Here is a 13,546-nt window from a genome sequence, read left to right as displayed (position 1 = left end):
TCTAGTCATTAAGACATAAGTGGAACGTTCTGGAGATTTCAGAAAATATTTTCTTGTCTGATAAAATAGACCTACACCCTTTCCTTCCTGCCTTTGAACTTTTTGTGTGAAGACTTAATACACAAAGAGTCCTGTATCCCTGAGAAGAAAGCCAAAAAATCACAGAGATGCTCACCAGAGCTCCAACATTGTTATACTGCTGGATTTATCAACCTTTGTAACCATCTACTTCTGAATTTCTAGTTATGTGAAATAATAAATCCCTATTATTTAAGTGAGTCTTAGTATCCCCTACTCTACAGATAAAAGCATCTAAAGTCATTCAACTTCTAAAGGCAGAGGAAAAAGAATTCTTCTCAGTTCTCTCATGTATGAGAACACTGCAGCATACCAGAAATAACTTTGACTCCTATCATTTATCTTAAAAATCCAACTATATTTTACAAATGAGACCAGAATACACATTTACTTGTTCTAATACATTTTTCCCAAAGAGCAAAACAAAACAAAACAAAATCACTTTACAGAAAATTTGAGAAGGATATGGAGAAGGGAAGGGAAAGGATGTTCCTGAGGCATCATCTTATACAAAATAATCTCCATTAAATGTCCTCTATTAAATGTGATGGCTTTTCATCAAGCTATTCCAAAAGACATAATTCAGACATTAGAAATTTAAGTACGATGGAGGTTTTAAGTAAATTAACTTTCAAACAATCCAGATGCTCCACGATTAGCAACAATCCTTAATGAAACCCTTCTTAAGAGTTGTAAAGTTCATTCATAACGCGCTGAATAAAGCCAGGAGTGGTTGTGAGAAAGGACAGAAAAATCATCCAGGTAAGGCAGAACACATTAACTCTGTGGTTGATTCTTTGGCCTTACCAGTTCTCTGTAGACACCCTCATGTTTCCCCTCCGGTTTGGCTGACTTTTCTTTTTGTAAGATTTCTCTAGTTCGGTTCCCAGCAGCACTCATGTTGAGGTTACTTCTAGCACCACCACCACCACCTCCAAATGTCTTGGTCTTTAAATAAGTGAAAGACAAAGAGATGTAGGTAAGTAATATGGAAAGATAGTTCTCAAAACTAGTCTGCAACCAAAAACATCTGGTAAAACAAGTAACGAAACGCTTCTCAATTATGCTAACTGATTCTTTTCAAAAAATATGTACTGGCCATCATCTCTTCTTTCCACAAGTCCGGGTGAAGCAATAAAAAATTTACAAAATTAGCATCGTTAAGTCTTCAAGGCAAGTCATCAGAATAAACTGAAGTAGACAACAACATAGAAGAAAATACAATAATATTAGCATTATGGAGTTTAGGTATTAAAATAATTCTATGGCACGATACGCGACTGATAAATCATGAGAGCTGGGTTATAAACCCAGACACGTAGCAAGTCTATTTTTAGCAAGGCACTCAACATGTCTAGGAATCAGTTACATTATGTCCATGATCCAATAATATGATTATTTATACAAACTTAAAAAGTAAACAAATAATGTGAATTTTAACACTGGATTAAAATTCTCATCGCTAACTTACTATTGACATTAATTACATAATATGCTATCTTACTAATTATGTATAGAAAACTTTAAAGCGTTTATTTCTTATTTTGTTTGAATTATTTCAATAATTATGTTTAATCACATTTGAAAATCTGCTCTGATCTCATTTTCATCAAAACTATTATAAAAAGACAAGAATGTAAAGGACATTAGTCATAAAGATACAAATTCATGATTGAAAAGTAACCCACTGCTGTTACTTGTACAGTATTAAATTAAATATGTGGTCATACAGCATCTTTAGAGCTCTAATAGATCCAATAAAAGAGGAAGAAGTCAAGACTTGATTTTTATTAGCGATAATAATAAATTATTTTTACATGTGTTTTAAAATTATTACAGTAAGAAAACATCCTAGATATAAATTTATGAGATACTGGGAAATTATTTTCAATCTGATGAAAATATAAAGAAACAGAACCTGAGAAATAGAAAAATGATAGTAGATAAGCATTAACCAGGCAACGTATAAAATATCTATTATGTAGTTGATACACCACCACAATATTTAAATTTTATTTAAACCAAAATTAAAACCACACCTTCAAAGACCAAAGGTGCATTACTAGATTCATTCAATTTTTGGTTTATGCAATAGATTGGGAAGTTTGGAAGGTCATCACTTATATAGCCTCATGATTTTAAATAGGCATCCATATATGCTTACAACTTCCAAATGCATCTCTTCCAAAGCTCACTTTTCCAATTATACTCTTCTGTCTCACTGCCTATGAAGCCACATGATGTATGTTCAAAACAGAATACCAAATCTTTATCCTCAAACCTGTTCCACTACAGTCTTCTCTAATTCAAAGTAAGAAACTCTAACCTGCCAATTTCTTAGGGCAAAACCCTTGGAATCATTCATGATACCTCCCTCATGTACCACATTTAATATCTCAGAAACTGTGATAGTTCTACTTTCAAAATTCCAGAATCTGACCACTTCACACCACCTATGCAGCTGCCATCTTCATCCAAGCTACCATCATTTTTCTCCTTCCTGGATCATTCAATAATTTCCTAACCTGTTTGGTTCAATCTTCTTCTCTACAATCTACTCTGAACATAGCAGCCAGAATTAGCTTTTTATTTATTTATTTATTTAATTTTTATTTATTTATTTATTTATTTTGAGAGAGTGAGAGTGTGCACAAGAGGGGGAGGAGCAAAGAGAGAGGGAGAGAGAACCCCAAGCAGGCTCTGCACTGCCAGTGCAAAGACTGACACAGGGCTCAATCTCACAAACTGTGACTTAACTGGCTGAGCCACCCAGGCGCCCCCCCATTAGCTTTTTTAAATGTAGGTCAGTTGATGTTACTGTTGTGCTGAACACCTTTAAAGGCTCTCATTTCTCTCTGAATAAAGACCAGTTTTTTAAACATGGCTCACAGAGCCATATATAAGCTGACCTACATTATCACCATTGACTTTATGGTGTACTTCTTGTCCCTTTGTTCTCTCTGCTTCCACCAGCTACCTTCCTATTCTTTGAACACATACTCCTGCTTTAGAGCCTTTGTAAAGACTTTTCTTTCTCAGGTAACCACATAGCTAATTCTCTTACCTCATTCAAGTCTTAGCTCAAATCTCATCATCTTGGGACCTAATTAAATCACTCTATTTAAAACTGAAATCTGAAACTTACTTATTTAGCATGTTTATATTATTTAGTGTCCTTACTAGAATGTAAACTACACAAAAAGAATTCTTAATTTCTGACCATCCTATGTTAGGTGCACCCCATCCCCAACCAGTACTCCCAACTCCCCAACCTACTTTATTTTTTTCTTCCTATAGAGCTTACTGATTTCTAACTTCCCATACAACTTACATATAAATAGTTTTCTCCTTTACTAAAATATAAGCTTGATAAGGGCAGGGATCTTTTGTCTATTTTGTTCATTGACTTAACATAAGCATTTATTTTTTTAATTAAAAAAAACAATTTTTTTTGTCTGTGTTTATTTATTTTTGAGAGAGAGAGAGAGAGAGAAAGAGAGAGTACAAGCAGGGGAGGGGCTGAGTGAGAGGGAGACACAGATTCTGAAGCAGGCTCCAGGCTCCGAACTGTCAGCACAGAGCCCAACGAGGGGCTTGTACTCATGAACTACGAGATCATGACCTCAGCTGAAGTCGGTGCTTAGCCGACTGAGCCACTCAGGTGCCCCTAGTTTTTACATTTTTAAAAGTTCATTGATTTATTTTGAGAAAGAGATCCAGAAAGAAAGAGTATGAGCAGGGGAGGGGCAGAGAGCGAGAATCCCAAACAGGCTCTGCACTATCAGCCTGATGTGGGGCTTGACTTCACGAATCAAGAGATCATGACCTGAGCTGAGATCAACAGTCAGATGCTTAACCACCTGAGCCACCCAGGGACTCTTAATCTAAGCATTTAGAACACTTCTTCGCATACAGATTTTCATAAGATTGCTGAATAAACAAATAACGGAAAAAATATATGAAAATCATGGCTTGATCATGTGCACTAAATTCCACCAAATCCACATAATTGTTTGAATGGATGATCATAAAACATCATTCTAAAACAATTGCGCTCTTATGATTTTGCTGTTCAGACATTTATTTAAGTTTATTTATTTATTTTGAGAGAGAGAGCACAAGAGCAAGTGGGGGGAGAGAAGAGAGACAGAGAGAGAGAGAATCTCAAGCAGGCTCTGTGCTGTCAGCACAGAGGCCGATGTTGGACTCAAACTCACAAACTGTGAGATCATGACCTGAGCCAAAGTCAAGAGTCAGATGCTTAACTGACTGAGCCACCCAGGTGCTCCATTGTTCAGGCATTTAGATTAAATACAAATCTGTGCTTGTGTGTCTTGTGTGTGTGTGTGTGTGTGTGTGTGTGTACTTACCTATAGAGACAGATCTATAGATATAAGGATAATCTATAATACACATAGGTTTAGTCCTAAATTTGCCATTGGGTAACACTGGGCAAGTTCAGGTAGTTTTGAACCACCATCAGTTCTCTCATATATAAACTGAGTAGTTTTAAGTTTGCTTTGGAAAGCTAGGATTCTTTATTTATCAAATATTTATACAAAATACAATGTGATCAATTATGGCTTTAAAAAATGAAGCATATTACAGTTTAACTATATTCTAGAAAATAGCCATACCCTGCATCAAAGTTTTGGAAGGAAAGTTTGTGTGAGAAAAATGTACATCAAAAGAACAACTTTCCTATAATCATTAAGAAATTGATATATATCCCATATACTCTTTTTAAATTGCAAATTTTAACAGCCTTTTAGGAAAAAAGAAATATATTTTATGTAAACTATGCAAAATGCATTAATTTCAGAAGCATGAAAAACGATTTTTAAAAGCATGTACCTTAGAACGTAAAAGACACTAAGGAATGGCAATAGTCATATTTACGGAGAGCTTTCAGTGAAGGAAAATTTGAACTGTGCCACATGCAGCGTTGTAAATGTTTTAAAGATTATCAGTTTAATTCTAACAGCAACCATATGAAGTGGGTGCCGTTATTATCCCCTTTGCAAAGATGAAGAAAAATCAGGTAAGAAAAGCTAAGTAACTTATTGAAGGCTGTCAGCAGGATACACTTCCAGGCTGCCTGACTCCAGAGCTTGTGCTCTTGGATCAGACTGATGACGGAAAGACACTGCAGGAAGAACAATCAAAATTCAATAAGTCTCTTACCTATACTTCAAATTTAAATAGGAAAGCAGTTGTTAGCTAAGCTTTATTACTGGTTTTAAATAAAGGAAAGTATTCTAATCTCACTGGTTAAGAGAAGGAGTCTGTCTAAGCAACTAATTCATGAACTTAAATTTCTTCTCAAAGTCTAAAATGAATAACTAACTAGAGAAAACACCTATTTCAAATAAGCAAGAAATTTTAAATAATTAAAAGAAAACCATTTGGCTGTTAATAGAACATGATGGATTGTGTGTGGGGGGTGGGGTGGGGGCGGGCATAAATGTACAGGATCCAAAGAAAAAAATTATTTTTTACTAAGTAGATTGAAGAATGAAAACTAACAAAAATGTTAATACTAAGCCATGATTTATCCTCTGATCAATCTTTTTTTTTTAAATGTTTATTTATTTTTGAGAGAGAGAGAAGTAAGAAACTCATGCATGCACATGAGCAGGGGAGGGAGAGAGAGAGGGAGACACAGAATCTGAAGCAGGCTCCAGGCTCTGAGCTGCAGCGCAGAGCCCCGACACGGGGCTTGAACCTGCGAACCGTGAGATCATGACCTGAGTCAAAGTCAGATGCTTAACCCACTGAGCCCCCCAGGCGCCCCTCTTCTGATCTATCTTTACTTGCATTCCTCACAGGTGGTATCTAGCCCAACTAACAACAGAAAATCCTCTGCCATCATGAAAAGTGTTGTGTTTCGTTGTTACTCTATTAAGAAGGAAAGGAAAAGGGAGGAAAGAAGAGTGGTTTGCTAGCAAGAACTTGTGAGCAAAATGTGTGAGCTGAAGGCTCCATAAAGGCCCAGGGCATTTCTACTGTTGAAATATGCAAGAAGAATGTTGAAAGTTTGTTGAATTAGTTACCTTATATGGAAAGACAATAATGATTCTGAGTGACTTAAATAGAACATAATGACAAAGAATAAGAGTTTATAAAGATCTAGTTTCTTACTTCTTTGCTCTTTGCAACTTCCGCAATAGCAGCAGTCCTTTGTTTTTCAAATTCATCATTGTCATTTGTAGGTTTGACAGGCATTGTGACTTGCAATGTCTTTCTTCGATCAAGTTCTCTACTATCCACTTGGACATGAGACGTGCACTTCTGGTAATAATAGAGAAAAATAAAACACTTCAGTAGTTCCGAAAGAGATCCAAGTTTTTCATAAGAAAGTAACACCTCAAAAGAAAGGTTTGTGTTGCTTTAACAACTGAGAGCTCATAAAAGTTTAATTCTTTCCCATAGATTTAAAAATAAAGGTAGAGAATTGATTAAAGTCACTTGTAAATAAATGTAACTGGTAAATAAAATGTAAAGCTACATAATGGCCATCTAAAATAGGGCACATATTTAAGACACACAATGAACCAAGAGATTTATGTAGCATTTTAGGATAATAACTTGAAATAATTTTAAACTTCAAACAGTCTATACTACTGTACAAGAAGAGACAAGTTCAGTTTTTTATTAAGAGTTTGATTTCCATATTATGACACAATATGCATATGATGGTTAAGTAGTATAGTATGGTTATTTTAAATATAAAGAGCTGTCTCTGAACTTACAAACTAAAAACTAAAAACATAACTGCTCTCTCAATCAGGCTACAAAGTTTTTGATTTTTAAAAAAAAAAAATTTTTTTAATGTTTATTTTTGAGAGAGAGAGAAAGAGAGAGAGACAGAATGAGAGTGGGGGAGGGGTAGAGAGAGAGGGAGACACAGAATCCAAAGCAGGCTCCAGGCTCTGAGCTGTCAGCACAGAGCCTGATGCGGGGATCGAACTCACGAACCGCGAGATCATGACCTGAGCCGAAGTTGGACACTTAACTGACTGAGCCACCCAACTGCCCCCAAAGTTTTTGATTTTTAATTTCTTAGGATAATTTTAAAAAGCCAACACTGCTTAAAAATAAGCCCTGAATTCTGTTCTCCCTTCCAATCCTAGCAGTAAAAACCCTATAAAATGAGCCTTTTCTCAACTCACTAATAAAAAAAGAAAAACATACACTCACACAAATGTGTTGTACAAATTCAGGTTTTCAGCAATATTAATATATCTTGTTGCTATTGGCACACATCCAGCATTATCTATCTTTAACCCATGTACAAGGCTAAGATAAACTGAACAAGAATATTTTAGAATGGACTTGATAAGAAATATTAGTGAAACTATACCTTTCAATATATTCCTAATTTAAAAAACCATAAGGGGTGCCTGGGTGGTTCAGTTGGTTAAGTGTCTGTCTGACTCTTGATTTCAGCTCAGGTCATGATCCCATGATTCGTAGGATTGAGCCCCACATGGGCTTCTGAGCTGATAGTGTGGAGCCTGCTTGTGATTCTCTCCCTCCCTCTTTGCCTCTTCCCTGTGCTCTCTCTCAAAATTACGTTTCTCTGAGTAATTCATAAAAGAAATATTATCACCAAAATGTTTAAGAGGAAAGCAAATTCTTGCAAACATGTATTTATATTATTAAAATAGAAATCATTCGACTGTTTACACTCTGTTTGCATTCTGAAGGTTTTTGTGGCATTGGTGGGAGAGAGAATATCAGCAACATGGATCAGATCACAGGGCATCACGCCTCCTCTCATCTTGACTGTGCCTTGCTCCAAAGCACAGTAGAGTCAACATATTTTTAAATTATTTTCAAAATAGCCATGATGAGAGAATGACTTTAATTCAATTTTGAGTTGACCTTACAAAAATGTGTTTCAAAAGGATGCCAGTCAACAGATTCCACCCATTTATCTGGGTGGAATGAAGCAAATGAAGAGCAAACGCAAGGCAGATTACCAACAGCTAAATGTTGGTGCCATTATGAAGCAAAGAGCAAGCTGCCACAGGGATGAATCTCAGACTCATCAGGGATAAAACAGGAAAAGGCTGCAGGAGACTGTTGTGAATAACAGTGGAATGCTGAGTAAAATCAGGAAGGCCCAAGACTCCAGGCAGCTAAGGAGTTACCTCACTGTAACATTCTGCAGAGGGTGGGTTGAAAAATAGTGAGGAGGAAACTTTTAGCTTCTGTAAGAGAAGGATCAGGGCTGCTGTGGTTAAAAAGAAAAATATCAAATGGAAATAAAATTAAGTTCTTGATTGAGACAGGTAATTTGGATCAAGGCCGAAGATTAGAATCCAGGAAAGAACAACTGGGACAGAAACCCCACTAAAGTGCAGTGATGCCCTTCCCTGTCTCTGGGTTCGCACCTTTATGTCTCATCTCTCTGTTGACATTTTCATTTTTTCCTCTCCCTCTTTTGTGTCTACCAAAACAAATCTGTCTTACTTTTGAATTTCTCTCTCACTCTCTCAAAAAAAACAAAAAACAACAACAAGAACAAAAAAACAAAGCCTCTACCACCAGGCTATCTTAATTAGTTATAAGTTGCTCTTCAAGTATGCCTCTTAACTGCTTCAATCTTTTGGTTAACAGCTCTTGAGAAAAGAATCTACACCAACAATTTAGTTAAAGAAAAAAACCACAATTATTAAATTTCTGTATTTAATAGATTTCTACATAACTCCATGACCTCTAAATGAATAGTTCCACACAAAACTAAACACAGCTTGAATACAAATGAAAAACACTTTTTTGCTGATTAAATTCATCTGCCAACATGGAAGTCATTACCTGTCCAAAAGGCACAAAAGGAGGTGGTCCACCTTCAGTTCCAATATTACTTCTATTGTGTTTTGACAAGCTCTGTGAGAAGAGTGAGTCATAAGACAGAAATTATACCATTTACAATGTCCCAGGAATCCACTTATGTTAGTAGATTCTTATATAGAATAGGAAAAAAAAAAAAAAAAAGCCTTGTATAAATAATTTTAAACTACATAAAAACATTTTGTGTAATTAGGCAATAATTAGGCAAAGGTTCTCTCCTCATCTCCCATACTAAACTACACATTCACACAGAATTTTCAGAAGTACTTACCAACCTGCTCCCGTAAAAAGAAAACACAGTAAAAAAATACCCTCTTCAACAAGGAGTTAATTCAAGACAACAAACAATGGTAACAAAAATTTTAAAAGCGCACTAAAACTATAATCCGACAAATATTACCAGAAAATTATCTTCAAAATAAATTTTTATACATAAAATCTACTAGCAAATATTTGAGATACTGCAATGTAATAAAAATATATATATTTGGGCTTCTTCCCCAGTTCTTGGAACAGAGCTCCTAAAACTTTTGGAATTTCCTGAGTGATTGGGGTCAGAGGAGCATCTTCTGTTATTCATAATAAGCTTCTTTGAGGATACCTGAGTTTATGCTAATGAGGTGACTATTGATGGGCCCCTGAATAGCTCCAGGATGGGGGCTGGCTGCCAGAGGCACCAATAATATGATTGGAAGGTTGGAGAATGAGTTAGTCGCCAATGTTCAGTGGTTTAGTCAATCATGCCTATATAATGAGCCTCCATGAAACCCCCTATACAACAGGGTTCTGAGAGCTTCCAGTTTGGTGAACACATCCATGTGCTGGAAGGGTAGAACACACAAAATTCCACAGGGACGGAGGCTCCTGTGTTCAGGACTCTTCTACATCTTGTAGCTTCATTTGGGTGTTCATTTGCGTCTTTTACAATATCCTAAATTTATAGTAAACCTGTTAATAGTAAGTAAAGTGTTCCCCTGATTTTTGTGAGCCATTATAGCAAATTATCAAACCCAAGCAGGAGGTCACAGGAACCACCAATTTGTACCCACAACGTACTGACATGTGGGTAACCCAGGGACCCGCTATTTGCAACTGGCATCTGAAGTGGGGAAGTAGTCTTGTGAGACTGAGTCCTTGAGAGGCAGGGTCTGAACAAGACTATTCAGCTGATTAAGCAAAGAATAATATAAACTTTATAGGACTGTCATATTTCTTTACAAGCTGTACATAAGATGTTAACCTACTTTTTAAAAACCAGCAGCGTATTCAATTATCTAGGGGTCTTTCCTCAGATAGGAAAGACCTATCTTGAATAATCAAGATATTCAAGCATCAATCATTTCAATTTATACTGTAACTTCCTTTAAAAACTCACACAAACTGCTAATAATGCCATCTGTCAATACAGATTATATAATTTAAAACATATTACAGGGTTGATACTTCTCATCCTCATGAATGTACAGAAGTCAGACTTCACCTCCCTCTACAAACAAGCAGGAATCTGGACAACTTGTAAGAAAAAACTGTTTTAAGACATAGGACAACAAGTAGTGCAGGACTATAGTCCCTGAAAGAAAGAGAAATAAACAAAATCGAACCAGATGAGCTCTGCATTTCTGCTCAGAGGCATGATTCAGTCAGCGCAGAGAGCCAACCTGAGAGAATCAACTTCAGGCAGGCTGAAGCAACTGGAAGTGCTGGGGCAGAGTTTTGTAAAAGAGGGACATGTGGAGAAAAGAGGCTCCAGAAACCAGCATATGAATTCCCTAAAGTCATTGCTGAGAACTAGACTGAGCAAAAAACCACTGTAGATTGTAAGCTTCCCTTTACAATAGCATCAAAAAGAATAAAACACTTGGGAGATAAACTTAAGAGACTTGTACGCTGAAAACTATAAAAGACTGCTAAAAGAAATTAAAGATGATATCAATAAATGCAAAGATATCCCATGGTCAAGGATTGAAAGAATTAATATTATTAAGATATCAATATTATTAAGATTCAATACAATTCCTATCAAAATCACAAGAAATTTTTTGCAGATACAGAAAAATTCATCCTACAATTCATATGGAATCTCAAGGGACCCTGAATACCATAACTATCCTGAAAAGTCCTCATGTTTCTCAGTTATACAACTTACTACAACTTACTATAATCGAAACAGAGTGGTACTGGCATGAAGACAGACATAGGGAACAAAAGAATAAAGAGCCCAGAAATAAACCCTTGCTTGCATATGTGGTCAAATCATTTTTGAAGAGTGTGGACAAGACCGTTCATTGGGGAAAGAGAGAAATAGTGCTGGGAAAACTGGATATCCATAGGCAAAACAATGAAGTTGGACCCTTAACTTGTATCATATACAAACATTAATTTAAAATGGATCAAATACTTAAATTTAAACCCATAAAACTCTTAGAAAAAAAGACAGAAGCAAAGTTTCAGGACACTGGATTTGGTAATGATTTCCTGGATATGACATCAAAAGCACAAGCAACAAAAGAAAAAAAACATGAAATCAAACTTCATCTAAATTAAAACCTTTTGTGCATCAAAGGATACTATCAATAGAGTAAAAGGACAACCCACAGAATGTGAAATAATATTTGTATTTCATACATCTCAAAGAACGGATACCCAGAAAATATCAAGAATAGGACAAAAGCTAAATAAACCAGTTAAAAAATGGACAAAGGACATAAATGTTTCTCCAAAGAAGACATAGAAATGGCCTATGGAAGGCACTAAATATCACTAAGCATAGGGAAATGCAAATCAAAGCCACAATGAGATTCCACTTCACACCTATTAGAATGGTTATTATAAAAAATGAAATACCAAGGATTGGCGAGGATGTGGAGAAATTAGATCCCTTGTGCATTGCTGGTGGGAATATAAAATGGTGCAATTACTGTAGAAAAAAATATGGCAGTTACTCAAAAAATTAAACATAGAATTACCTGCCATATGTCTCAACAATTCTACTCTGGTTGTATGTCCAAAAGAGCTGAAAGCAGAAACCTGAACAGATATTTGTCCAACCTTGTTCATAACAGAACTGTTCACAATTAGCCAAAAGGTAGGAACAACCCTAATGTCCATCAATGGATGAATGAGGAAAACACTGAAATGCTGTATGTGCGTGTGTGCGTGTATATGGAATATACAATGGAATAGTACTCAGCCTAAAAAAGTCCAGCAATTCTGATACATGCTACAACATGGATGAACCCTGAAGACATTATGCTAAGTAAAATACACCAGACACTAAAGGACAAATATCACAGGATTTCACTTATATGAAGTACCTAGAGTAGTTGAATTCATAGAGACAGAAAGTAGAATGGCGATTACCAGAGACTGTAGGTGGGTATAGGGGGATGGGAAGTTGTTTTATGGGTACAGAGTTTAAGTTTGGGAAGATAAAAATTCTAGAGATGGATGATGTAATGGTTGTTTAACAATATAAAGGTACTTAATGCCACTGAATTTTACATTTAAAATGGTTAAAATGGTAAATTTTATGTTATGTATACATTGCTAAACACACACACACAAAGAAAAAACAAACAAACCCAGATCTGTCATGGCAACAGGCTGGGGGGCACTAAAATGTTACAGAAACTACATTACTTTGCAAATTACATCTGGCACAGAACTCTCTAGAACTGGTCTTTGCCAAATGTACAAAACATTTTGAGGTTTGAGTTTTTCTTCTTCTCTTCACTTGTCTATTACAATTTGTTATAGCTACAAAACATGCACATAGTTTAAATACTGCCCATGTCCCCTTAACCCATTTATTTTACAAAATGGTTAGGGCCCTTTTTGAAAATTAACTTTATGGTCTACGGTTTCTATGCGTACATCTGATTTCTATGTGTACCACCTGCCAGATGCTTCAGTAATTAAACTCTCCATGGTTTCTACATGGCTATGGTTACCAAATTAAAACAGCAGCAACAACTATAAATCAAGAGAACTATAATCATTGCAAGATGTTTTAAACACTTTTTAATATAAATTTTTATTGCCCCCTAAAAAGAAATATTAACACAGTTTTCAGGAAACAAAGTGTAAACATAATATAATAAAATATTACAAAGATAACTATCAAACTACTAATAATCTTTGTGTGTGTGTGGGGGGGTGTTTTAGGAGTGGGGAAGTTTCTAGGAATGTTTAATTGATTTTACAGTTAGTGAAGTAGTTTTGGCTGGCATTAGGAAAATAATGTAAGATGTTGGTCTGACTTAATGGCATCTTACCACATTCTAAAAAATGTCTAATAATAAAAATATAATTTATCAACTTGTGAAAGGAAAGAGTTACATGAAATGGGTGGGATTTCTCTGGGAAATTCAAGGTTCATAATCTTGGCTATTATGTAAAACTATCAAGCCACTTCTGCTTTTGTAACATTTTAATTAAACAACGCAGGTAGGGAACATTATCTTACACTGCATAGTACAGCAGACCTAAAGGTAGCACATTAGTATCGTAAGTAATTAGTACTAAGGAATAAAATATGTGCCTAAATTTCTTTATCTATTTACCTCCCAAACAGAGGCACTTTCAAAGCAAGAAGATAGAAAAGAATAAT

General features: G+C 35.6%; 1 protein-coding gene across 6 annotated transcripts in view; it reads right to left on the bottom strand.

Annotated features, from left to right (window-relative positions):
* TDRD3 (tudor domain containing 3) overlaps positions 1 to 13,546 on the bottom strand; it is a 162,051-nt gene that overhangs the window by 63,705 nt on the left and 84,800 nt on the right. For all 6 annotated transcript variants that reach the window (XM_045478475.1, XM_045478466.1, XM_045478488.1 and 3 more), the window contains 3 exons: positions 8,902 to 8,973; positions 6,220 to 6,369; positions 886 to 1,026 (listed from right to left, as the gene is read on the bottom strand). In XM_045478475.1, coding sequence (XP_045334431.1) covers positions 886 to 1,026; positions 6,220 to 6,369; positions 8,902 to 8,973 — 363 coding nt within the window. The remainder of the gene's footprint in view (positions 1 to 885; positions 1,027 to 6,219; positions 6,370 to 8,901; positions 8,974 to 13,546) is intronic.

The sequence above is a fragment of the Leopardus geoffroyi genome, chromosome A1 (genome assembly GCF_018350155.1).
Source record: "Leopardus geoffroyi isolate Oge1 chromosome A1, O.geoffroyi_Oge1_pat1.0, whole genome shotgun sequence".
Lineage (NCBI taxonomy): Eukaryota > Metazoa > Chordata > Mammalia > Carnivora > Felidae > Leopardus > Leopardus geoffroyi.
Note: the sequence above shows the minus strand (reverse complement) of the source record. Positions and strands in the feature narration are given on the sequence as shown.